General features: G+C 47.1%; 1 protein-coding gene across 1 annotated transcript in view; it reads left to right on the top strand.

The window, feature by feature from the left end:
- Positions 1–856: 856 nt before the first annotated feature.
- The window catches only part of LOC144138035 (uncharacterized), a 38280-nt gene continuing 13776 nt past the window's right edge, over positions 857–25360 (top strand). Inside the window, exons 1-5 of the mRNA XM_077670089.1 lie at positions 857–1046; positions 7790–7987; positions 8641–8814; positions 22857–22893; positions 23076–23224. Coding sequence (XP_077526215.1) covers positions 7802–7987; positions 8641–8814; positions 22857–22893; positions 23076–23224 — 546 coding nt within the window. The 5' untranslated portion in view covers positions 857–1046; positions 7790–7801. The remainder of the gene's footprint in view (positions 1047–7789; positions 7988–8640; positions 8815–22856; positions 22894–23075; positions 23225–25360) is intronic.

Genomic DNA, 25360 nt, shown 5'->3' with positions numbered 1-25360 from the left:
GTTCGTTCTTTGCTCACTGTGTGTTTCTTCGTTGTGAAGTGAAGTGAAATTTATCGCTGCTGAGACGTAGCGCGCACAGACCCCAGTGATGTACCACCCCAAACAATGCTCCCGTCGTCTGCGTTCGCCATCCCGCGAGCCTGTTGCTATGACGACGACAAACGCTACTTTGGCAGGCTTAAGAGCTGCAAAATCGTCCTTCTATCTCAAAAATGAAGCCCGTTTTTCGATTGAAACTTTGGGTGAGGGTTATAATGGGCAAGTTGAAGGCGAAATCAACAGCTTAGAACATGGCATCGCACCGAGGAATTAGCGACGAAGCTGTTTTCGCTTCGAAGCGTGAGGGCAGGGCGACGCCATGTTAGTCAAATCAAACCGGAGATAGCAAAGGATGATGGGATAGAGTGCTGGGCTCCGTGGGCTCAAGTTATGGCGGGACTCGGCTTCACAAATGTGACGTCAGGGCCTCTCCTAACCTTTTCTTTCCTCCATGCTTACACCGCACAGAGCAGAATTAATAGGACAAGCTGCTTACCGTTCTAGCGGTCTGCCGCGGTTTCGGCATTTCTTTCTCTATGGTTTCGATACAGTGTTCCAGAAGTTTTGGGAAGGCATGCAAACAATCGGACAAAATTGATAAAGTTGTCTCTCTCTCGAAACGATCAAAACTTTCCCCTCTTCGGCTGATTAATTTATTGAGTTCTTTTTTTTAATTTTTCGGTGACCAGTTTTGATACTTCACCTCTGCAGCTACGAAAAGACGCGTTCTCTTCTTGAATACGTTGCGCCATCTCTGAGCTGCACTTATAACGAGCTCTGTTGTTTTGTTTTAGGCGCTGGCGGCGCTGAGAGACGGCTGGCAGGCGCGCCAGGGTCCGCTCATGTTGGCGCGGCGTTGCTCGCGCTAACAGTTATTTAAAGCGCCTGCAGCCCGACCGCGTACACTAATCGCCGAGCCAAAGGCAAAGGACGTTAACTGCACAGCCGGTCGTGACGAGCGTGGTGACGAGGCTCGTGTAGTTTCGTCAACATCTTCAAAAATTAAGGTGAGTAAATTGTTACTCCGATCAACGCTGTAGGTAGTAATTAACGCTTACCATGCAGATATCGTACGTATGTTTCGAAATGAGAAAAATCACTGTACCATACGGCGTCTGTGTCAGTTTTAACTAATTTCAAAGCACTTGGCCAGCTGCAGCCTTGTTTTCCATGCGGCGAACTTGTTGCTATGCTGCACAGCGCTGGAACGCATTCGCTCCAGAGTTTCGCATACTTGTGCGCTGCAATAGACCCTATTGGAAATTGCTTGGTGATCTAGCAACACTGATGTAAACAAGACCGCCCGCCATATTGGTACGGGCGCCGATCGGGAAGTCTCACTGTGGAAGAGTAGGTGACGGTAACGAGGCATGGCTCGAACTGGACGGCGTTTTCCGGCTCCCGACCGCGGACTGTGGACGAAGAACTTGTCTGCGCTGCCGACAGTGTGTGAAGACTCATACCACTCGGGGTGCCGCGCCAAAGACCCATCCGAGCGGTAGCGGAGCAAGGCATGCCGCCTAGCCACCGAGGCGCATTGCTCGCCTTCATCGGTGCGGACAAACGCGTGCGACTCGCTGTAAGTAAATCCTTCTTCGTTTTTTTCCTTGACGCGAGTTAACCGGTATGAGCATTTGTACAGCACTTTGTTCACCGTTGTTTACCATGCAAATGCGTAGCCGGGACCCTGTTGCAGTAACCCTAAAAGAGGAAAGCGACAATCGCCAGACCGTGCCGCTAGTGGGTGGATTATTTATTTTCAAATGCTGTACATCGAATTTACGGGATGAGTTTTGGCGAAGATGTTTACGGAAAGGTTGCGGCCGTTTTCCGTGATGGTCGTCCGCCCGCGCGTTTGCTGCAAAGCAATCGCGCTTTGCGGCGAAGTCAACTACAAAAGTTCACATACACCTGGAATTTTCTGTTTTTGAGTGTTTTCATTATTTATTGAGCATGTTCTGCCGCAAAAATCTGTTTGTGTGTCTTTCTTCTTTTTTGGCGCTGGGGTGGTTGTGTTTGTTTCTAGAGCGCATATTTTTGGTGTACCCGAACAGATAATACAGTAAAACCTCGTTAGCTTGAACTCACTCAACTAAAAGATTATTTTTTAATTCGATAGGTCATCGGTATAGCCCGAATTTTTACCTGTTTATCTCAAAAGTTTTTGGAAGTGAGTTCCAGATAATCATAATATTGCTTGCTTAAGTTATGACGAACACGATTATGCGGGTACTGGTATCATTACCCACGGTGAGGTTTATAAATGCTAAACTTCCTTCTCTTGAAAATACGTTAACAAAGCATGCAGCGATACTTGGACGCTCGAACTTGAAAAACAATTTTGACATCATTGCTGTTTGAGGTGTAGATTATTGCCCTTGCAACAGTGTTAAGGAAGACACAAAATCTGGTCATTTTGAGTCTGCTCCTTGCGGCCACTGCTTTCTGCTCTGTCCCTTTACCATAAACTGTAGCGGACTAGTCCTGTTCTTCCCTGAGTACTATTTACTGTTACTCTCTCTGTTCTTGCAGGTTGGGCCTCATCCATGTGCTCAGCATCTACTTTCGCTCCCAGAAGAAAAGTGGCCGGCCCTATGTTGTGTGCCTCACCTTTGAGACAGACAGTGGGGCGATTGTGGAGGCAGCGTGCGAGTGCCCGGCGGGTTGCAGTGGAGCATGGAGTCACATCCTGGCTGCTGTGCACCTACTCGCCCTCTTGCAAGCCGAAGGTTTTAAGAGGCGCCAATGGAGCTTGCGTGCACTTAGCTGCCACAACAGTGGGGACGTCCGAGACAGCAGTGCATCAAGCCAGCGAGTGTCCAAAACATTGACTGGAGAAGCCCGTGAGAAAATGGCCCCTCCCTTCCCTGGCCAATGCGTCTGTTCGATGCACGTCGAGTACAGGAGCAATGCGAGCAGCAACAAAGTGCCGTGAAGGCGCTTGGGAGAAAACTTGGTAGCCTTGGGAATGGGTTTTTTGCCTCAGTTTTGCTGGCCTCACCCCCCACAGTGACAGAAACAAGGACTGGCATGGCACCTGAAGGGTCACCTATGAGCTACCAGCAAGCATTCATGCCACATTACGCCGTGGTCACCTCGGGAGCACGCAGAGGATGGGCAACGTCGTGTTTACTAGACCGCGGCATGCAGGGGTGCGCGAATGCTTCCCTTTGTTCCATTTATATCCACAGTTTGCTATACTGCACACGCTATAAATCAGCGCAGTAGTTTAATTTACTGGGATTTTCACTGTGGATACAAAAAAAAGCAATATTGCTATCAAGCTGATCCGCGGCGGCCTGATGCAACGCTGGCCGTTTTTTGTTTTTTTTTGAATAAAACTTGAAAATTGTCTCAGCTACCTACATCAATGGCCACTATCATTACGTCGGAGGCATGAATGCAGCATGTGACAAACTAGAGGAGTGAGTGTGTATTTTAGTCGCAAAATATTCGACAGTAAATACATCATGGCTGAAATGACAATGGGCAACAAGTCTGACGTAACAACAAACAACTTGACGTAACAACAAAACTTTCAGCCTGGCAAATCGGGAACCAAGTGGAAAAGCTGAAATTTGCCACCGTTAGATCATCATAAAACAGTGTACGCCACTTATGCAACCACAGGCGGCTAAATTCAACATCCAGGTGGTCAAAATTAATCCGGAGCCCTCCACTACGGCGCGCCTCATCGCCTGCGTTGCGTCGGCGCGTTAAACCCCACAATCAATCAATCAAATTCAACGTAAAAGAAACCAACAACATACTCCATACCGTGCGCGCCCGCCACAGAGGAAATTTTCAACCGCGCCGTGACGGCGTAGTGCGGCAAGAAAAGTTTGTTTGCAGCCCTAGATAAAATAAAGGGACGAGTGGAGAAACAGCCTAATTTTGGCAACGTGTGGTACTGGTTTCCCGGTGGAGCGCCGCTGCCAGTCACATGAATAGGTGGCGCACGTTCAGGCTTCATTTAGAATACAAAGGCAGGACCACAGAACTCCAACACAGCTGTATTTTTCATCCGGACAACGTCTACGGAATACCGCGCTTAGCAAACCAACGACAAGTATTCGATCCCAGCGCACCGCGCCCAGCGTGTCACAAAGGTTGCTCGCGCCGGCATAGTTCGCGTCAGAAACTTCGTTCAAGAGCGTGGAACCTCACATATTTTTTCTCCAGTTGTACCGGGATTTCCGCATTGCGTGCACTGCGACACGGAGCAATGCTCCGGCATTGCAGTCCATCAACAAGAGCGGTCAATGCCCGCCTTCTATGTTTTGCTAATTGGTTTCGGTTTCAAACGACCGCACCAAAATGGCGGACCTAGTTACCGGAGTCGACGTGAGATGGCGGGGCGCATTTTGCATAGGGTCTATTAAGCGTAGCGGAATTATTTTATTTCGCGGATTTCATTGAAATGGCCAAATTATACGTGAAATGAGGAAACTGGTGACCCGAATTAAGTCATGGTCTACATATAATCCTTGCACGAAAAGGAAATTATCGCTAACCCCCAAACTAAACAATACGTTCAGTGAAGATCGATAATCAGACCGCGGGGTTCGAGCACAACAACACATGTAAACACATGTATCGTTCCTGGAAACAGCGACGCACTGCTCGAGGGTCTAGGCAAATGTTTTTAAACATTTATTTGGCAAGCGCGCCGGCTGGCTAATGCTAAACCTTGCACAATGCAACTTTGCAACAACGCTAAACTTTGCACAAAGGTCGAATTTCGTGGTCTACTTTTTTTTTGTAATAATATACGCAACCATATTGCACTAGTATTTTTTTTTTGCCTTCTTATAAAAACATGTTTGTATACGGGAGCAAATATTTTTGTATTTTGTTAAAATGATTTTCACAGTGTCTAGCGTTACGTACGTCCGACGAAATCCGAATGGGAGTACTACATCTGACTTACCTCGAAAATAGAGATTGAGTTGATTAAGTTACGTTCGTACCAATCCATACTGGCCGTTCCAGTCAGTACGTATATTACCGGTGAGGGCCTAGAGACCCGTCCGGACCCGATTCTGAGCTATACAAAAGTGAACTTACACAACTGAACCGCACTGGTATTATATCTGCCTGCTCGACTAACTTTGATAAATTTTGAGCATTTCCGTTAATTCAAACACTCGGGACCTTTACGGACTTTGGCTTTACGTTGGGGAGCTTTCTTTTTGCCGGCAGCTTTGTTCGCGCACGTGCGAAATTTGACAGAAAGGCTTGAATTCGTGTAAAGCCAGGCCAATTTCAGCGTGGCAGCGCCGTCATTTTTGCGCGCAAACCAAACGTTTTTCCAGCTAAGGATCTTGTTGACGTAAGATTCCGGTCAGCCGCTCTTTCACATAAACTGTGCCAGTTCTACACGGGGCAAAGTTGGGTATACAACAGTTATTCCCGGCCTGCGACGAGAACCTCTTCGGGATATCATTTTGGGCCACTGCCCAATTAAGTATGCAGAAGGGGCAGGAACAATAACTGCTGCGGCTCGCCAATATGCTCTGCTTCGCTGAAAATGCGGCGCAAAAATGTGGCACGGGATTTGTAAGCAAAGTCTGATAAGATGAGAGTGCGAAAGCGTTTTTGTTTTGCTTGATTTGCTACCGAGTTTTCTGTCACCCCCGAAATATATAATATTCACCGCAGCTGCATGCTGCGGCATCATTTCCCACGCTACTGCGGCACTGCAGGTCTCAGCTGATGTTTCTTTGCGTGGATTTTTTATAATGCACGTCCTATCGAACGCATCACAAGCCGTGTCTCAGACCTGGTGCGGCAGGCAGGCATGTCGCCTCCGGGGAAATCCCTCGGCCTCTGCCCAGACATATGCATCCGATATGCACGGCGGCTCTCAAGGGCTCGAGCCCTCGCCCGACAGCTACTCTCCGGCCTGATATCGCCTACGCAGATGCCGCAGAATAGAGACGTAAGACGTAAGATGCCTACGCGGCGGCAGTTATCAGACACCTGCACTCCACCGCAGTGATTGCTATCAGCATTCACACTGATTCCTAAACTAATGCGGAAGATGTGGCAATCGCTCTGGCTCTGCCGGCGACAACCTAGAATAGTCATCTCCGATTCGAAGCTGGCCATTCCAAATTTTGCACGAGTCAATATTGCCGCCAACCGTGCATTTGGTTTATGTTTTGTTTCTGCCGACCGGCTGTGTTATCTGTGTTATACGTGGGTCAAGTAAAGCGCGTGTTCCATTCTTTATTTTTTATGCCGCATGCGTTATCTCCTTTGACAGGGAGAGTGCTTCGAACTAACGTCACCAGACTAGAATAATCTTCTTTGGTCTACAGTGCTCTGGATGTACTTCGACGGTTCGAGAAACACTCGCGCCGAGAGCTGAAAGCGCAAAGGCTCATGGGTACATTGTTTTCTCCCGCGGAGTGCCACCACTTCCGGTTCGGGTGCTCTCCTGGCCTCCCGTACGCCGTCGGCTTTCACGCGCGTGTGTACTTGTTGTTTATCTGTTTCCACGGGGAAAAAATGTGCATGCATCGGGAATTACATGAATAACAACCGTTGACCCTGCTAGGGGTTCATCTGACAGGAAAGCACCCTGTAACAAACAAACCACACGCGCATACGCGAAAGCGGGAGCAGGTGACGTACCCATGAGCCTTTGCGCTTTTTACCGGTTACCTAAAACGATTCGCCGACACTCGCTTGTGCACGTCACTTTATTGGCAGTCGCGAAAAGCAAGGTAAACGTGTCAGAGAGCGGATGATAGTGTGGTAAAAAACTGCGCTAAGGATTGTCATTCAACGTGATTTTGAAAGAGGTGATCGAATTTGTATCGCCATACGAATCGCCGACCGGTCGCGGAGGCTCGTCGACGGCAGCCAATGCACCTGCCCGAGCACGAGATGCGGCGAGAGGCCGATGGATGGCGCTACCTGCGCGCAAAGCACCGATCGCTAGAATGACTGTCGACGTGAAAATATGGTTCCAAATGAGAGAAAGGGGATGACAGTGTGGTGGAAAACTGTGTTAAGTATAGTCATTCGCAATTATACAGATAGCAGCGACTAAATATCGGCCTCCGTGCTAAGCCTAAAGTTCCCAACATCCGAAGCGATCCGTGCAATCCAAGCCGGCTGGAGATGTTGGGAAGGGCGTTCTTCTAAAGCTCGCCGCGGGCCAGCGTACTGCGTTTGGGTTCCTCTACATTTTGGTGGCCACCAACGTTAGATTCCCCTATTCTAAAACTGCGTATGTGCAGCAATGCCACGTTCCGCTGACCAGCCGCGCAGCGACCCGGCCCCAGCACCTCCGCGCGACGCGGCGAGTCTTAGTCTCGGACGCCAAACGCCGAAGCGACCGCACCATAAAAACAAACACACAAAACAAGCAGGTGAAATTATAAAGGAAGTGACGAAAAGGTCTTTGCCACGTGACTTTTAGCAGTGACGTCATGACCCCGACCTGTTGTTGGCCGGACAGAGCCTCCCACGCGCAGAAGCTCAAGTTGCCACTGACCACCGCAGGGCGGCAAGACGATAGCAAAACTTCAGGGGTTTCCCCTGTCGTCCTGTCGTGACTCGTTAACCTGTTTTTGCTTCATTTTTGACAGCTCGTTTGAACCACTCGACAGCTTCCTCGCCTGGCTACCTCTCAATTAGGTAGTACGGGTACTTCTCATTTGTCTTTCTTTTTTCTATGTTCTCTCGGAATGTGACAAGTTTTGCACTGTGAATGTGACTGTCTCTCTGAATTTTACAGTCACGCGGCGTCATGGCAGCTAGTCCAGAAAAGACTGCACTGGCTCCGGAGCTTGCTGCTTGGACCTGTAGTGCCTGCCGGGAAAAATTGCACCGTGCAGAGCGCCCCGCTTATTCCGAGGACATTGAGGACGCTGAGGAGGAGGTCGAGAAGGAGCTACGGGAACTCGAAAAGACAATGACTGAAGACGAGATTTTGGTATGACAGCGTTTTTATGCGCCAAAATGAAAAAAAAAGAAGGAACTCCTACCATCAAGGGAATTAGAGGGGCCACGAAATTTACCTGGACATGCTGGGAAGTTGGGGGTTGTCATCCATACAAAAATACAAAGTTGGGCGTGCGCATGATATATTCCCGAATATTGCGAGCAGCTCTGTAAACTTCATGCATCAATATAAGATGCGTATTAGCGTTGAAATGCGGGCGTTCGTCACGTAGGAAAAGGGACGACAGGATGAGCGCTGAACCATAGCTATGAGTTTTATTGTAGCAACACAAAATGCATAGCAAGCTTGTCTTCTTGATGCAGGGGTTCCACACCCTGATAAGTGTACTTTGTGAGACTGTGCGTTTATGTAGATGATGTTAGCGGGAAAATTTGATTTTGTATTTCTTTGTAGGCAAGCCGGCTGTATATTAACATTGCTCCAATAAAACCCCTAGTTGTGGTTCAGCATTTCCCTGAGTTCTGTCTGAGCTGCAGCGTGGCAATGAACAGTACTGCTCATCATGACAGCAGTGGAATCCCATTTAATGATTCTTAGTGCTAAGCGGCATGATCGGCCAATGCTGTCCTGAAGCTAGATTTCGTTGTGTTTATTTGCAAATAATGTTTTCTTTTCTTCCGCAGTCAAGGAACAAATGTGCGTTAAAGCTGACGGAAGAAGGCGACGCAAGCTTCAAGAGGGGCCAATATGATGATGCAGTGATGCTTTACACAGAAGCCTTGAGGACGTGTCCCCTGTCCTTGTCAGCAGTGCGGTCTGTTCTCTATTTAAACAGGGTGGCGACTTGGTTGATGCTGGTGAGCAGAGCTTGCAGTATTTCTACCCCTCTGTGGTGGATGTTTTTTGCAACGGCTTGCTTTTGTTTCTTTGTGAGAAAATATTGACGACGCTGTGAAAACTGTAGACTAAAAAAAGCTTTGATGGCCCTGACCGCTGTGGCCACTTTTGTGATAGGGGCAAAAAGGGAGACATAGCCCATGTGTTGCTTCGGTGTCTTAAACACCCGAAATTCGAAAAGCTCTGAGGTTGGCAGAACGCGTTCTGCCTACGCGTTCTTTTAATGCGTTCTCTTAATTAATGCGTTCTCTTACACATGCACCATGAATGTGTACCATGCAGTTTTGCGGTGGTTGGCGGATGATTTTAACAGTTGCCACTGTGTAAAGCAAGTATCGTTCTTTTTCTTTAAAATCAAGTTAACCTCTTGTATGATTGGAGGTGCTCGCAAGAGGGTCGCAACGGTGGCGCCTCTTCAAGATTTTATTCAAAAATGCTTTTAAACCCCAGTTTGCCTTCTATTTGGAGGCCGTATTGTTGAGTCCCAAGGATTACGGAACATGTGACATGTAGACAGTGGCTACTCTGCAGCACTTGATCATCCCCGCACGGGGCACCTTGAGTATTCATGGTGACGGTGAGCAGCGACACCGCGGACCCCGAGCTCCCGTACATTAGCCGCGTCCAACCGCGGCGAGGTGTTTAAAGGTGAAGGGTAGAAGCCGTAAACGGTGGCCGTCGGAGCCTTGGTCAAGCTCCGGCCGATGGGCTCCCTGCCTGTCTACCAGGCAGGGAGCTCCGGGACCTCTTTGACTACCAGGGTAAGGTCAAAGGAGAAAGTACCCCCGTCTCCCTGCTTTTTGCCATGCCATATGGATAATTCAAAACCCCCTCTCAAACGTGATCGGCCCCCGAAAAGGGGCCGCACCGAAGTTTCCTTCCCATCCCTACCAACCATCAACATTCCGAAAACTGACAACTATCCCCGTTTTTTGGTACTCGAATCAGTAGATAAATCGAAACCCGTCTCCTCCTAGTCTGTATTCCGGGTCTCCAAGTTCCTTGAAGGAATCATTGGCAAATCTTTCGAGGAAAAAAAACTACGAACAGGCGAAGTACTAGTTGAAGTAAAAACTTAGCAGCAATCCGGAATCCTCCCGAAACAAACCCGCATAGCAGATCTAGAGATCAGGGTCACACCCCACCGAAGCCTCAACAGCTCTCAGGGTGTGATCTCTGAGGCAGATCTCATTTCCGAAACTGGTGCCGGCCTTTTGAAAGGCTTAAGGGATCAGGGCGTCACGGCTGTAAAACGCATATCCATACACCGCGATGACAAAACAAATAGCCACTAAACACATTATCCTGACCTTCGATAGATCCACCCTTCCAGAATCTATAAATGCCGGCTATATACATTGCAACGTCCGCCCGTACATCTCGAACCCACGGCGCTGTTTCAAGTGCCAACGGTTCGGGCATGGCACAAACTCTTGCCGTGGCCGACTTACCTGCGCTAAGTGCGGTTAACATGACCATCCTTCAGAAAATGGTGAATGCGAAACCTTCACCTGTGCCTACTGCCAGGGACCCCACGCAGCGTACTCGCGAAAATGTGAAAAGTTCAAGCAGGAAAAGCAGATAATTAATGTCAAGGTAACGGAAAACATCACCTTCCCAGAGGCGCGGAAGAGGTTCGCCTCTTTTCCTCTGGGGAGGTACGCCGACGCAGCTCGCCGGGGGGGGGGGCGGAGCGGCGTCTGGTGTCGGCGGGGACCCAGTACCGCGAGTCGGACTTGGTCCCGCCACCGCCACCCTCGGGTCGCCTCCGGCGGCCCAACCCGCCTCCGCACCGCTCGCTGAGCCAGCAGCGGTTGTGGTGGCGTCCACGTCCGGTGGGAGTGATGCTGCATCCTCCACTTCCGCTCCACCGTCCCAAACCACGTGCGAGGGCACGGAGATGGAAGTGGGGGAGCCAGCAGCAGCTCCCACCCCCACCGCACCGCCTGCGCCATCAGAGGCGTTTTTGAAACCCTCGTCAGTTGCGGGCACGCCCCAAAGGGTTCGCGGTCCAAGGAGCCTGATGCCTGAGGTGCTCCAAGAACATCCGAGGATGAAATGGACATCGAACCATTCTTGTCTGTGGTGCACCGCAAGGAATGCGTCCCGACGCCAAAGCCTCGCGACAAGCCAAAAAAAGGCGAGAGTCACAGCCCCGAAAGACGACACATAAACATACACACTCCAGTAGCTCTCACACTAAATAATGGGAAGAGAAAACATAATTCAATGGAACTGTAGAAGCCTTCTTAAAAATCTTGATGATGTATACGAAATACTGCATGCTAATCAGCCAAGTGTAATGTGTGTTCAGAAAACCCATTTGAATTCCAAGCACACAAACTTCTTGAATAGTTACATGGTCTTCAGAAAGGACAGGGATGGCTGCACACACTCTTCTGGCGGTGTGGCTATAATTGCCCGGAAATCCTTAGCCTGCCACCATGTCACTCTGAACACTGTCCTTGAGGCTGTAGCAATTCGAACAATAATATTTAATAGGTTGATAACGGTATACTCCATATATATTCCTCCTGATCTTGCACTTTCGAGCTCTGACTTCGAGGCGTTGTTTGACCAGCTGCCCAAACCATACATCTTAACAGGCGACCTTAATGCTCACAATTCTCTATGGGGCTCTTCTCGTATGGATGCCCGGGGTCGCCTGATAGAGAGTTTTCTTACATCCTCTGCAGCATGCCTTTTCAACAATAAACAGCCTACATACCATAACATAAGACACAACACATACTAATATCTTGACTTGGCTTTTGGCTCTGCAGTTCTCTTTCCTCTTCGTGAGTGGGGTGTGGGCACTGACCCATATGGCAGTGACCACTTCCCCACCTCACTAACATACATAGGTAAAGGCCCATGCAGTCCATCTTCCCATAATAGGTTCAATGAAGCACGAGCTAACTGGAATACATTTACAGAGACATCCAAACTACACCACACATCCATAGGACACCTACACGTTGAAGAAGCTACCCAACTCCTCACGGCGCACATCCTCGACGCCGCCGAAAAGTCCATTCCCCACGCCTCTGGTGCCCCGCGCAACCAGCGGAGGCCGTGGTGGAATGAGGACTGTAGGCGGGCGCGAGAGGCCCAGAACCAGGCGTGGGGTATCCTTTGTCGGCACCCCACGTCGGGTAACCTTATTTTGTTCAAACGGGCCAAGGCGTTCGGAAAACGTGTGCGTCGTGAGGCAAAACGAGAGAGTTGGCGCACCTTCTTACATCCATTAACTCAAACACAGATGCACACAAGATATGGACAAGAACACGCAAACTTAAAGGCCAACGTACACATAGCCTGCCCCTGGTCAGTACAACAGGGGACACACTCGAAGACCAGGCTAACACTCTTGCACAACACTTCCAACACGTTTCCAGCTCTGCACACTACACAAACACTTTCCTGAAACATAAAAATACTTGTGAAAAGAAGTCCCTACATGACAATAAAAGGTCAAAATCTGGTTACAATTCTGAATTTACACTCTATGAGTTGAGGGCTGCCCTGAGCACATGTAAACCTTCAGCTTCAGGCGCAGATAAGATTACATACACCATGATACAACACCTACACCCGGACACTCTTGAAACACTCCTACACCTATACAACAACATATGGCTTTCGGGGTACATCCCAAAATCTTGGAGGGAGGCTATTGTAGTGGCGTTCCTGAAGGAGGGTAATGACCCTTCTTCTCCCGCCAGTTATCGACCCATCGCCCTCACAAGCTGCCTGGGCAAGCTTCTCGAGAAGATGATCACCAGGAGACTCGTGTACTTCTTAGAGTTCAATGGTCTTCTCGAGAGCTGCCAGGCCGGCTTCAGGGTGGGGCGATCCACAAACGACCAATTCGTCGCCCTTGAGTCGTATATCAAGGATGCGTTTGTCCATAAACAGTTCTGTGCTACGGTCTTTTTTGATCTTGAGAAAGCCTACGATACCGCTCGGCGATACGGGATACTGTGTGACCTAAAAGCCTTCGGTGTCTCGGGCAATATGTTTAATACTCTTCATAGCTACCTGGCGGAGCGAACCTTTCGTGTGAGAGTTGGCACTGCCCTTTCAAATGTTTTCATGGAGGAAAACGGCGTGCCTTAAGGCGGCGTTTTGAGCTGCACATTGTTCATTGTCAAGATGAACTCACTTCGAAAGGCGTTGCCACGAACCATTTCCTGTAAAATGTATGTAGATGATGTGCAAATATCTTTTAAATCGTGCAATATGTCAATCTGCGAACGCCACGTCCAGCTTGGTGTCAACAAACTAGCAGGCTGGGCTGATCAGAGCGGTTTTAAGCTGAACCCAGTCAAGAGCACTTGTGTTGTGTTTTCCAAAAGGCGTGGGATCAGGCCAGATCCAGACATCAAACTGAATGGTGTCTCGATTCCGGTGAAAAAAGAACACAAGTTCCTCGGTATAATTCTTGATGAAAAACTTTCCTTTATCCCTCATATGAAACAACTAAAACAAAAATGTCTTAAAACAATGAATATTCTCAAGGTCTTGTCGCATCACTCTTATGGTGCTGACAAACAACTTCTGCTGCGGGTGTTTACCAGCCTGGTAGGCTCGCGGTTGGACTATGGGAGTGTTGTATATGGTTCAGGAAGGGAAAGGGAAACAGCCTTAAAAATGCTCGACCCAGTGCAGCACTTGGGTCTTCGACTTGCGTCTGTGCTTTGCGGACTAGCCCTGTGCAAAGTTTGTATGTCGAGTGTGACAAATGGTGCCTAGGGTACCAGCGCGAGTATGTCGATTTACTATATGGTTTTAAAGTTTCATCAATGTCTCACCATCCAATTAAATCTATAATGAACGATACATCTACATCCCAACTGTTTTTAAATCGTCCATCTATTTCTGTGCCTTTCTCGCTCAGGGTGAGGGAGGAGGCTTCTGAACTTTCTGTCTCGTTTTTAGACACCTTCAAAATATCTGTCATTGATTCTGTACCCCCATGCCATCTTCGCTCTGTATTATGTGATTTGTCTTTTACTCAATTTAAGAAAAACACAGTGCCCACAACAGCAATTTTGCAGCATTTCATGTATCTCCAGGCGAAATATGGTGCAACAGAATTTTTTACTGATGCTTCAAAAACGTCCATTGCGGTGTCTTGTGCTGCACACGGACCCAATTTCAGTGCTTGTAAAACTATGAATGTGAATTCCAGCATTTTTACGGCGGAAGCATATGGTATACTCTTTGTTTCAAATCACATCAACGAACATAATATCGCAAACTCCATCATTTTCACGGATTCACTAAGCGTCGTGCGTACATTATCATCCCAAAGGTCTTGCAAAAAGTACGTTGTCAATCTGGTTTTTAAATCTTTAATGTCGGCGTATGCCTCAAATCTGAATGTAACCGTCTGCTTGGTTCCAGGCCACGCTGGGATCGCGGGCAATGAGTTGGCTGATCAAAGTGCCGCTGCTGCTACACTCAGAAACACTCTAGAGATAGCAACAGTACCCTACACTGACATCAAGCCAATCATCAGACAACACCTACGTAAAACATGGCAAACTCACTGGAGTGAACAGTCATACAACAAGCTACATGTAATAAAGCCACACTTGGGACGATATACAACTGACTCACACAACAGACACACCGAAGTGACCCTAGCAAGGTTACGGATAGGCCACACACATGTAACACACTCCAACCTGCTCACTGGATCTCCAAGACCCATGTGCAGCGGGTGTGGAGAGGGCCTATCCGTAATCCACATACTCATTCAATGCAAGGCACTTGACACAACACGACGCAAACACTTTCCACAACTATACAGACAACACATCCCGTTTCACCCATCATGTTTTTTAGGAGACGAGCCCATGTTTTCCATCAAGCGTGTTTTTAAGTTTCTCACTGATGTGAAGTTTTTACATCTCATCTTTTACCATGCATCATGACAACCTGGCTCTTTACACCAGTCATCTTCATTACCTTGTGTTTTACTTTGTTTATTTTTACTGAAATGATTTGCTTTTATATTCATGTCACTTAAATGAACCAACCATTCTTTGGCGCTCTTTGCCCTCAGTCGGCCTTGCGCCACAAAAATCTAAACATCATCATCAGCACTTGATCATGCCCACCTGCATTAAATACCTGCACTTTTGCACAGATGCGTCCTTAAGGCTTGCAGGCTTTTTTGCTTCCTTTGATAAGCTGCAGCTCAATTACATCCTCTGCACCTCTGGTTTCAAAGGTCGTGGTGTACTGGGGAGGGATTAGGTTACAAAAATAGGTCTAAATATGTCTTGCTTCAGCTTGTTGCTGAGCCACAAGTGATACAGCATCGGGTCAGTGATGGCCACTGTTGTGGGATCAAGGTATGTCATTCAACTTGGGCCTCCAATGCATTATGGTTAGATAAGAGCAACAAATTGGCCGGGCCTTGGAGCACTACGCTGCATACTTTCGTGTCTATAAACGGTTTGCGGCTGCCACGCAAAGTGATGTGGTAGCTGGTCATGAAGCAGTGATGCGAAAGGGAAGCTAGCAGGAAGAGAGCGCAGCATGCGAGTGTAGTCAAACCGGGGGTTGGTGTGTAGGCCACAAGTTACACATCTTTCATTCTTTCATCTGCTGCGATCATGCACTGGATTGTGAGGGTACGCCCCCCTCACACTTTGCACGCACAGGAGATTGCATGAGCCTTTTTGACATGAAGTGTTGTCCGCATTCGTGGGTAGACTAAAGAGCTAGACATGAACGAACCTTAGTGGCCGCCCTGCCAAGCCAGCGCTTGGAAGCATGTATAGATGTGCTCGCGAGTGGGAATTAATGCACATGTTTAAACATTTAAACATTTCATTTAAAGGGGTCATAAAGACAAAATACAACTTTTTCTAATTTGAAAGAGCCAGCCTTTTGGAACTCACCAAGCTCCACTGCAATAACACTGAAAGGCGGGCTAGTTGGTCACAATTCATAGCTGTAACTTAAGCGCACACAAAAAAAAACGAGGACTGAACGAAGACACGAAGACCAGCGCAGACTAACAACTGAAATTTTATTCATCACTCAAGACATATATGCCCTCTTTGGCAACACCAGCGCATGATCACATGTGTGTACGTATCACGTCATACACGCAAACACAAGAAAAAAACCCGAAAAAGCACTTTACCCTTTGCATTATCTCACGTCGTCTAACAACTTCTGAAAGGGCTCTGAACGTGATGCACAAATGCTTTAAAGAAGTAGCAATAAGACCTCAGGATGCAAAGAAACGTGCACTAGAATTGTTAGAAAAGTGCAATCTAGAGAATTTGTCTTCGCAAGTGAAAAAAGAAAACGGACAAACACTCCAAGTGTATTATGCGGCGAAAACTCATAAACCCGATGTTCCGTTCAGAGCTATCGTTTCGGAACACGACTCCTGGCAGTTTATGCTCTAGTCCTTCCTTCAAAAAATGCTCGCGACGTTAATGCGAACGACCCATTTTTGGTGTCAAAATCGGAAGAAGTTGTGCAATATGTGTCGGGTCTTAAGGAAGGGAAATACATGGGCTCTAGTGTCGACATTCAAGACCTGTACTATTCTTTGCCGCAGGATGGATTATCGCAGAGTGTGAGAGCGTGTATTGAAAAAGATAATGATGAAGTCTTTTTTCGTAACAAATGTGGCATGTCGGTGAACGCGTTTCTAGAAGTGCTTAGCCTGTATCTCGAGAGCATGTACGTGATGTTCAAAAACAAGATGTACATTCAAAAACAAGGAGTATGCATCGGATCGAAAGTGGCCCCGGTGTTGAGTGCAGTGTTTTTTAATAAGGTAGACAGACTTGCGAAAGCAGAGTTAGAAGGAAATGTGCTCAGAATATTCAGATATGTTGACGATTACTTGGTACTAGGCAATTACACGGGAATAAAGACGTTCAGTGCACAGGTGGTTGACGTATTCACCTTAAAAGGGGGAGGGATAAACTTCACATACGTGGTACGTGCCAAAGGAAAAAATGTTTACAATTCCTGGATATTCAGTTCACCTTTGAAGAACACCACATGTGCTGGCAGTATTCACCACGCACGGAAAAACCACTCTTAGAGTACACGTCTGCCCACTCAAGGATAGTTAAGAATGGGATAGTAATAGGGTGTCTAAAATCCGCTCTCGACAAAACCTGCAAATACAGAATGGAAGAAGCGTTTGGTGCGCAGGGACACCGTCTTGAAAAGGCAGGGTACCCAACAGCGATGTTGCTAACAGTTAGCGAAAGGCTACTAAAACGAGTAAAAATGGAGGGCAAGGAGTAAGAAAAAAGCGCCGAAGACAACACCGAGAGCATGTCAGTAATTCCTTGCGTGCACGGTTTGTCTCACAGGCTCAAAAAAGCCGCTGCCAGGTACAACGTGAATGTGGTTTTTTTCTGCCAAAAACAAAGTGGGAAGCGTTTGCCCGGCGGTTAACAGACTGTACAAAGGAAGGGCTAGCAACAAGGTTACTAAGTGTACTATGCGTCACACGTACAAATTTTTGGAATTCAGAAAAAAACGTTGTGTACAAGATTCCGTTCACACGTTGGAACCAATACGTTGGTCAAACGAGTAGATGCGTAAATGTAAGGGTCAGAGAGCATATGTCCAGCCTTAAAGGTCGGCCATACACGCATCTGGCTACGCACAGTGCGCAGTGCACAACAAAAAAGTGCGAGCCGTTGTTTGACCTAACGACGACGGAGTTCCACCACCATGACAGGACGACAAGAGAGATAGTGGAAGCCTGGCAGATGTCGAAATTAAGGGGAGCGTGCATAAGTAAACCGTCAGTAGCCCTATCCGATAAGAAAATTAAGTTGTGAGACGACGTGAGATAATGCAAAGGGTAAAGTGTTTTTTCGGGTTTTTTCTTGTGTTTGGGTGTATGACGTGATACGTACACATGTGATCTTGCGCGGGTGTTGCCAAAGAGGGTATATATGTCTTGAGTGATGAATAACATTTCAGTTGTTAGTCTGCGCTGGTCTTCGTGTCTTCGTTCAGTCCTCGTTTTTTTTTGTGCGCTTAAGTTACAGCTATGAATTGTGACCAACTAGCCCGCCTTTCAGTGTTATTGCAGTGGAGCTTGGTGAGTTCCAAAAGGCTGGCTCTTTCAAATTAGAAAAAGTTGTATTTTGTCTTTATGACCCCTTTAAATGAAATGTTTAAATGTTTAAACATGTGCATTAATTCCCACTCGCGAGCACATCTATACATGCTTCCAAGCGCTGGCTTGGCAGGGCGGCCACTAAGGTTCGTTCATGTCTAGCTCTTTAGTCTACCCACGAATGCGGACAACACTTCATGTCAAAAAGGCTCATGCAATCTCCTGTGCGTGCAAAGTGTGAGTTCAGTTCTCGTTTTTTTTTTTGTGCGCTCAAGTTACAGCTATGAAGCTCCACTGCAATCCTGGAAGACAATTTTTTAGCCAAAAAACAGAAAAAGGTTGAACATTCAAATTTCGTGCTACAGGGACGCAGTATGGGTGGGAGTTACACAATAGAGACCAGCCCTAAAACCATAGTTATCAATGTGTTAACTGCACAAGGGAGCGTGTGATACTTAAAGAGGGTGCGCTGCTTCATTTCGGCAGAGCCACCATCAGCCGCGTTGGCGTCCTGCGGTGGGAGAACTTTGCCGTAGCCGTCTGCTAATTTGGTGTTCGGAATGGTTACGGTGTAGTAGAAGAGAGGGGTGTGTCGTTCGTGGCCAATCAGGGGGTCCCTTTTGCGGTGAAAATGTCTGCTCAGAAACTCCTGTTGTAAGCAGCGTCCCTGACGGCCGCTGGTTACCAGTTGGTTTCAGGGGCTTTGTTTGCTAAATTAATCTTTATTTAATCCTGTAAACAGTCTTATTTCTTTATTTCATGATATAAAGTTGTATGAAACCCGTCTAAATACTGTCTCGTTTTATTTAAAGACTTATAGGTGGCGCTGGCTGCAGCAGGAGTTCTCTGGGGTACGCCTGCGCTCCATAAATTTTTTTTATCGCAAAAGGGACCCGCTTACTCCATTGGTTTTTCCCCTGCACAACACACCTTTACCTTCTAGTACAGTGTAGCATGGTGTACAGTGTAATCCAACCGGCTGGATTTCGCCGTATCGACTGTTCCAGATTTTTTATTGTATCCAATGAAGAAAAGGGCGTCAAACTTTACGACAGCAAGCACGTTTTCGATGTGTCGGACGAACGCGACAATGCACAGTGCACCGTTGTTAAGAGTCGCTGCATACGCCAAGCAAGCGTAAAGAAGGAGGCTTACAACATCGCAATTCTTATGTGTAACCATTATTATCTCATTTTAGCGCTGTATTCTTGTAAATTAGCAAATGTTAATGCTACCGATCGATGCAAGTAGCCCATTCATCTTCGGCTAGCCAATACGAATGGTTCCCATCTGCGGCTTTGTATGGGCGAACCAGTGCGCGTTTTCTTCATAAAGTGCTTGTTTTTGTTATTTTAAAGTCAGCTTAACGAATTGAGCATTCAGTTGAACAATGTGGTCAACGAGAAAGATATTTACTTTGCGCGGATGTCACCTTCAAAGGCCCGACTACCGTGTTCTTTGGGCATTCCATTTTACCATACACCGCCGGGTTTAGGCTTCGCTGTTTACAGGTGTAGGGGTTAAACTTTCACTGTCAATACTAAAATGCTGAAACAGGATCTTTTAACAGCTCTCATCCATACCTCTGCACTGCTTTTTTTTGTCATGCTTCATCAACTTGCTCAGTCTTCCACGTTAGGATAGACAGAGGTAAAACCTGTATGCAAAACGCCTGCCTGCCAGCCAGCCGCTTAGAAGGGAAAAAATGTAGAGCTGTGCTAATATTCACAATTTGGGAATAGTTTTTGCTATTCCATTCGCAGTGCAATTTTACCGTTCCAAATGTTTGCAGTTCACGGAATAACAATAGCTCTGAAGCATATACATGCCAACTGAAGGTTCACTGCACGGCATGCTTTTTTGGGTTGGCTTTTTTGTCACCATGCGGAAACTCGGTAGAAAGGCCTAACACATGTGAACGTGGCATGCAACAAGTGTATTCTAACGAGGGGTGGAGCTAAGGGTGGCGTTTGGGTTCCAGAACACCGTGCGAAATTTTCTGAGCGCTGTATCTACCCCTCCTCTCCACCTTTTTTAAAGCAAAGCTTTTTGCCTCTACCCCCAAGGGTTCTTTCGCGACCGTTGGTGCCAATGGAGAACTCCCGCGAACAAATAAAAGAAGTTACTGGCACCTCCAGGAATCGAACCTGGAATGAATAGGGAAAAGGAGCGAGCGCCCGTTGTCTTACCGATTGAGCTTTGAGGCCACGCAGAGACGGAGAAGACAGACCGTGCACTCACCTAGCACATCTGCGGGTTTACCCGCTGAGTTCTCGCTGAATTTCACATGATAGCGTCGCGTGACCTCTCGCGCTGCTGTGCGCTCTGCCCACGCCACATGTAGCGGCCATGTGCGCGCCTTGCACATGCGCTAGGAGTTACAAAAATTAAAGGAAGCTGGCATCAATGCATAGCATCTCACTTCTTAGTCTTAGTCGCCGATCTCGTCGTCTCCGTTGGTGGCGATGCCGATGGAGGCAACGAGATCGGTGGCAGAGACGGCGGAGAAGTGATTTTGTCTAACACTGGCTTTGAGCTTCCTTTAACTGTATAAAAACGTTTTCACTCATGTGCTTTACCAATACAACTCAACCAACCACCGTTCATAGATCATGCATCGATTTAACCTTAGCAAAGAATACCTGTTTGAAGTAATAGAGGGTGTGGTTAACTGCATTTCACTTGTATCTTGTTTCACTCTGTGTAGAGCCACAGGCTGCCACAAGTGTGAAATCAAGTGACGTCGCATGGGTAATCTTTGTGGGTGTCGTTTACAGCTTCGCTTTCCAACCACCTTCACAGGGTGTATTGGCGCTCATTTTTTTCTCCAATGCTATTTACACACCGCATAGATATATGAAAATATAAAAACAAAAATAAGAACTGTTGGTTTGTTGTTTGTGTCCAGTAGGGGTGTGCTTGCTCTTCATCCAGATCGAAACAAATCGTGGTCACCAAACGTGAAACAGCTGATGAGTACTCACACCTCTTTTTCTTTTACCCAATTCATTGGCACTGATGAATTAGTTGGTGTGCGCTGTTGCGAGTAAACGACAGTTTTTGCAGCTAATCAATCAATACGGTGGCTTGCAGCGAGTGATAGAAAACCGTGATGACTCGAAGAAAAAAAAGTCCTCACAGTAGAGACACTAAAGGAGGTAACATTGACACTCGCAGTTGCCAACCAAATGCACCTTCATTATATCATCTGGGAATGGCTTAAAATTTCCAGACCGGGAAATAATAAGCTGATAAGAAGTAATAGAGGGAACGGACTGAATATGCAGTGCCAAAGAAGGGCGCACCGAATAATCTTCCTTACTTCGACGACTGCCATTCAGTTTCACCAGCACTAAAAAAATTACAATCGTCTTTCGCACACGGGCATAGTCGGACGGAAATGTTAACAACCACTTCCTTCATGTGGCACACAAAGCGTATTCATCGCATTCGCTCGTTTTGAAGGCATGGCTGTGTTGAAAACTGACAAATCTTCATTCCCGACGGGCAATTATAATAAGAATGTGCACAGTTCACGACGCAACAGTTTGTACGTGACGTCACGAAGTCACCGTCTCTGTGTAACAACCTCAGGGCTGTCTGCTCGGCTGCCCACCGCCACGTATAGTGTGGGAAGTACCCACGAGGGCGGCGCCAACGTTCTGTTGCATGCTCCCTGTCGCACTCAAGTGACACTATGAAACAAAACTTGAGGCCCCACTAAATTGCCCAATCATGCTTCTTGTTGGTAGGTTTGGCCGGCAGCTGCTAGTTTCAGAAATTAGGTTTGGTGACGTGGAAATGTCGCTGGAAAGTGGCCGGCGACCACTGCTTCGTCTATTTTCCTTGATGTCGGAGTTATTTATGTGAGGTTTGCGACAAAATTTGTATCGTTGCTATCAGGATAAGGCAGCCTTTTTAATGAACAAGACTTTATTAAGGCACCTAAATTTTTGTAATACTTTGTGGCTTACGGTAAGTGCATGCATTGAGCGCCAATGTATTGTATGTTGATGGTAACGGTTGTTACACTGCGTAGAACCAACTCTGACAGTTCTGCATCTTCCTTCTCAACCATTGTTAGGATAATGGAGACCCTTATTACAAGAGACTCATCTCCTGTAACCAAGGTCTCTTGTAACCAGAAATTCTAAAAGCACTAAGAAGTTATAGTAGGCCATCAAAGTGTTCAAACACATCACCAAGCAGATTGCTCAGGATGGCTTGAAGAAGTCATTCAGAGTAGCCTTAGTGACTGCAGATTGTATTAGCTTTCTTCCCAAATTCTGGAGTTAAAGCACTTCGCTTTGCAAGCCTTTCGTGCTCGTAATACCTTTGAAGGGCCCTCAGATGTTCGTCAGCCGCTATTGCCGACATACACTACCCCGAAATGCTCTGGTCCTCTCCCTCTGGTTGGTCCTGTAGTGCACATGCACCATTTAATTGTGCGAGGCTCGCACGATCCCTAAGCGTTTCGGAGCGCACGAGGTCCACATCTGCAGACCCAAACTCATCAAAATATTCTGGAACCTCTGTGGTTTCTTGCAAGGAGGCCAAAGCTTCACGTTCAAGGAAGTTTTCCACGAGATCTTCCAGCATGTCTCGTCTAAATATTGAGTAATTTGCTCTAGGGACATTAAAAAATTTTTCTTAGTCAACCAGCATATCTTGTAAACATTTCTCTTGTATGCGATGTTGCTGAACCTAGGAGAATCAACAAAAGTGTTTTCAAATGTCTCTTATAACCGAGTGTACCTGGCAACGAGATTTTCCTGTAATATGTGATTGCACGAATGTGTGATTACCAGCCTGGTACCTCATTTTGAGGCATGTTCTTTCTGTTCAGTGTTCCCCTGTTTTCTTGTTATTTTGTTGTAGGGAGAGAACAAGTTGGCAATAAAGGATTGCTCGAAAGGTGAGTGACATTCTTGGATGTTTGCAGAAGTCAGATGTAGGTTTCACCGGCGTGCTATTGGGTGTGAGCACTGTTAACCAGCTGCCATTGACTTCGTTTTATAAAAGGCTCACCCAATGGCAAGAAGCGGTCTAGGACATTTCTCTGCAAATGCCTGATCTGTGTATATATTCTATTGCCAGCCATCGAGCTGAACCCCTCCAACCTGAACGCCATCTTGACGAGGGCTCAACTTAACAAGGAGATGGGGAATTTGGGCGAGGCACTAAAAGACTACAGGCGTGTTCTGGAGCTGGATCCTAGCAATGAGGAATCAAAACGTGCTTGCATGGTAAGAAAACTGAAGTACTGCTGTGCTGTTTGCGAGTAGCACCGTTTGGCCTTGAAACATTTTCTTCCTCGGTGTTCATTGTTCAACGCTTCTTTGCGCACTCATACGTGCACTTTCATTAAACACTGCTGGTTTGCATCGTCGCTACGAATACATGGTGCAGCGCTAGGTTGCCGTTTTATTGTGTGGCTCAATGACAAAATGCAGCCAGCGTAAGTGTGTAATTTGTTTGATTAGCCGTAAAACAAAGTGGTTGGGCGAACAGAGTGATGGCCTTCTGTTTTCTTGTTTGCTCTTAATTTATTGAATTACGCTCTTGCATCTTATATTCCCAGTTCGCACTTAATAGAGTAAAATAAGGGTCAGAAACGTTTTGAGGTGTAGGGCCGGGTTGCATGAAACCGACACGGCGGAGGCTGGACGGCAAATCGGGTGGGAGGGGGAGGGGGCCTTTGAAGGCAAAGAGAGAAAAATCAGCGAATTGTCAATAATATTTGACAATAACCTGGCGAAGTGTCAAGATGGAGGACAATTCAACTGGATGCGATTGATTCTCTGTTTTTGTCTCGCCTTCTAACCCCATTTGAACACAAAACTAGCGTGTCAGCGTTCAGATTGTTAGCGACGACCCCTGCACTAGAAGATAACCAACAGAGTCAGTGACGATTGTATGCAAATATTTGGGCCCCGCACCGTGTATGCGGCTGTGAATTATGTTATGTAAATATAGGAGTACACATCTCTGCAGGCAGTGGACCTGCGATTTGGTGTTCGTCCTTTAATTGCGCTTAATTTGTTTACTTGACGCTATTGCCTAACCTACTCACTAGTATACATGTCCTTGCCGTTCGTAAGCCGTGTGGTGTAATATTTTATGCAAGAATAATTTAGTTTGCGAAAATAGAGAGCAAAAGTTCCACTCGTTTTTCAAGCAGTGCCAAGCCAGCAGCGTTAGCTGAGTCGGCTGCGCTTCTTGAGTCCGCTTGCATGCTTAGCAAGCAAGCTCAGCAGAAATCTGTGTTCATGCTACTTGTGAACTTCCCTTTGTCGACCGGGCGCAAGAAGAAAAAAACGACAATTACTGTCAGGAAGTTAGACCACCAGACCTGGCGATACTGCCCCACGCCGCGACGATCACGACAGCTCGCTCAAAAGAAAGCCGATAAATCGGCTTGTTTTAGCGGATATTACTTTGTGTAGCCTCCGCAACTACTTTAAGAGCTATTTCTTCAGTATGCAGTCACTTAAACGAGCCACAACGTTTTAAACTAAGTGCAACCAACTTTCGCTCTGACTTGTAATTGAAAACACATGCAGGGAGGCGAGGGTCGTCTGCTTTTGTACTACCCAGACGCGTCGGACACGAGGGGTGCTGCATGTCGCCAAACTCCAGCACAGCAGCCCTATAAAAAATTACACCGTCTTCCCACATGGGAACCCTGAGAAGATGCAAAGCCGTGCAAACTCGAGGTGCTTTGCATCGCCTCAGGGTTCCCACGTGGGAAGATGGTGTAATTTTTTTGCTTTTGTCCTCCATCATTTTATTCGCATTTCTGAGGTCATTTTGCGGGCTTTTGGTTGTGGCGGGAGGTATAGAAGATGTGTATTTGTGATCTTGTGATCATTTTTGTGAAAATTTTATTATTTATTTTTTTATGTTTCCTTTTTCAAAATGTTGCCCGCCCAATAATCCCCATTAGGCTATTGTAACGATTAAAGCTGTTTTTTCCCGCCAAATCTGCATTTTTGGGGAAATGCAGGGCGTTACACGGTCCTGGCTGGGGGGGTACTCGGCAGAGAATGCTACTGATTACATTTTCGTCATAGAGCGTCGCATAGGTAGGTCGTGCTCTCGGCAAAGCGCTTCAGTGGGGTGTAAGCAGAGATGACGGTTTTACACATTCCCCAATTGCCGATTCCTCTATTCCCCCACCAAAGGCGCCTACTTGTAACAGAATTAGATTATTTCAGTAAACTGTCCGCGAGCAGTATACGGAATTGCTTTCGCTTCTCAAAGTTGCGCTCCGGTGAAAATGCGGGGAAGGCCTCGACTGACAAGCTCTCCTCCGGGATTGCCTACGTTTTCTGTGGCATTCCGAACCTGCTTTCATTCTCGCATTGAAACAGAAAAGAAGT

This window comes from Haemaphysalis longicornis, unplaced genomic scaffold (assembly GCF_048455015.1).
Source record: "Haemaphysalis longicornis isolate Haplotype H1 unplaced genomic scaffold, Haemaphysalis longicornis Haplotype H1 scaffold_5, whole genome shotgun sequence".
NCBI classification, from domain to species: domain Eukaryota; kingdom Metazoa; phylum Arthropoda; class Arachnida; order Ixodida; family Ixodidae; genus Haemaphysalis; species Haemaphysalis longicornis.
Note: the sequence above shows the minus strand (reverse complement) of the source record. Positions and strands in the feature narration are given on the sequence as shown.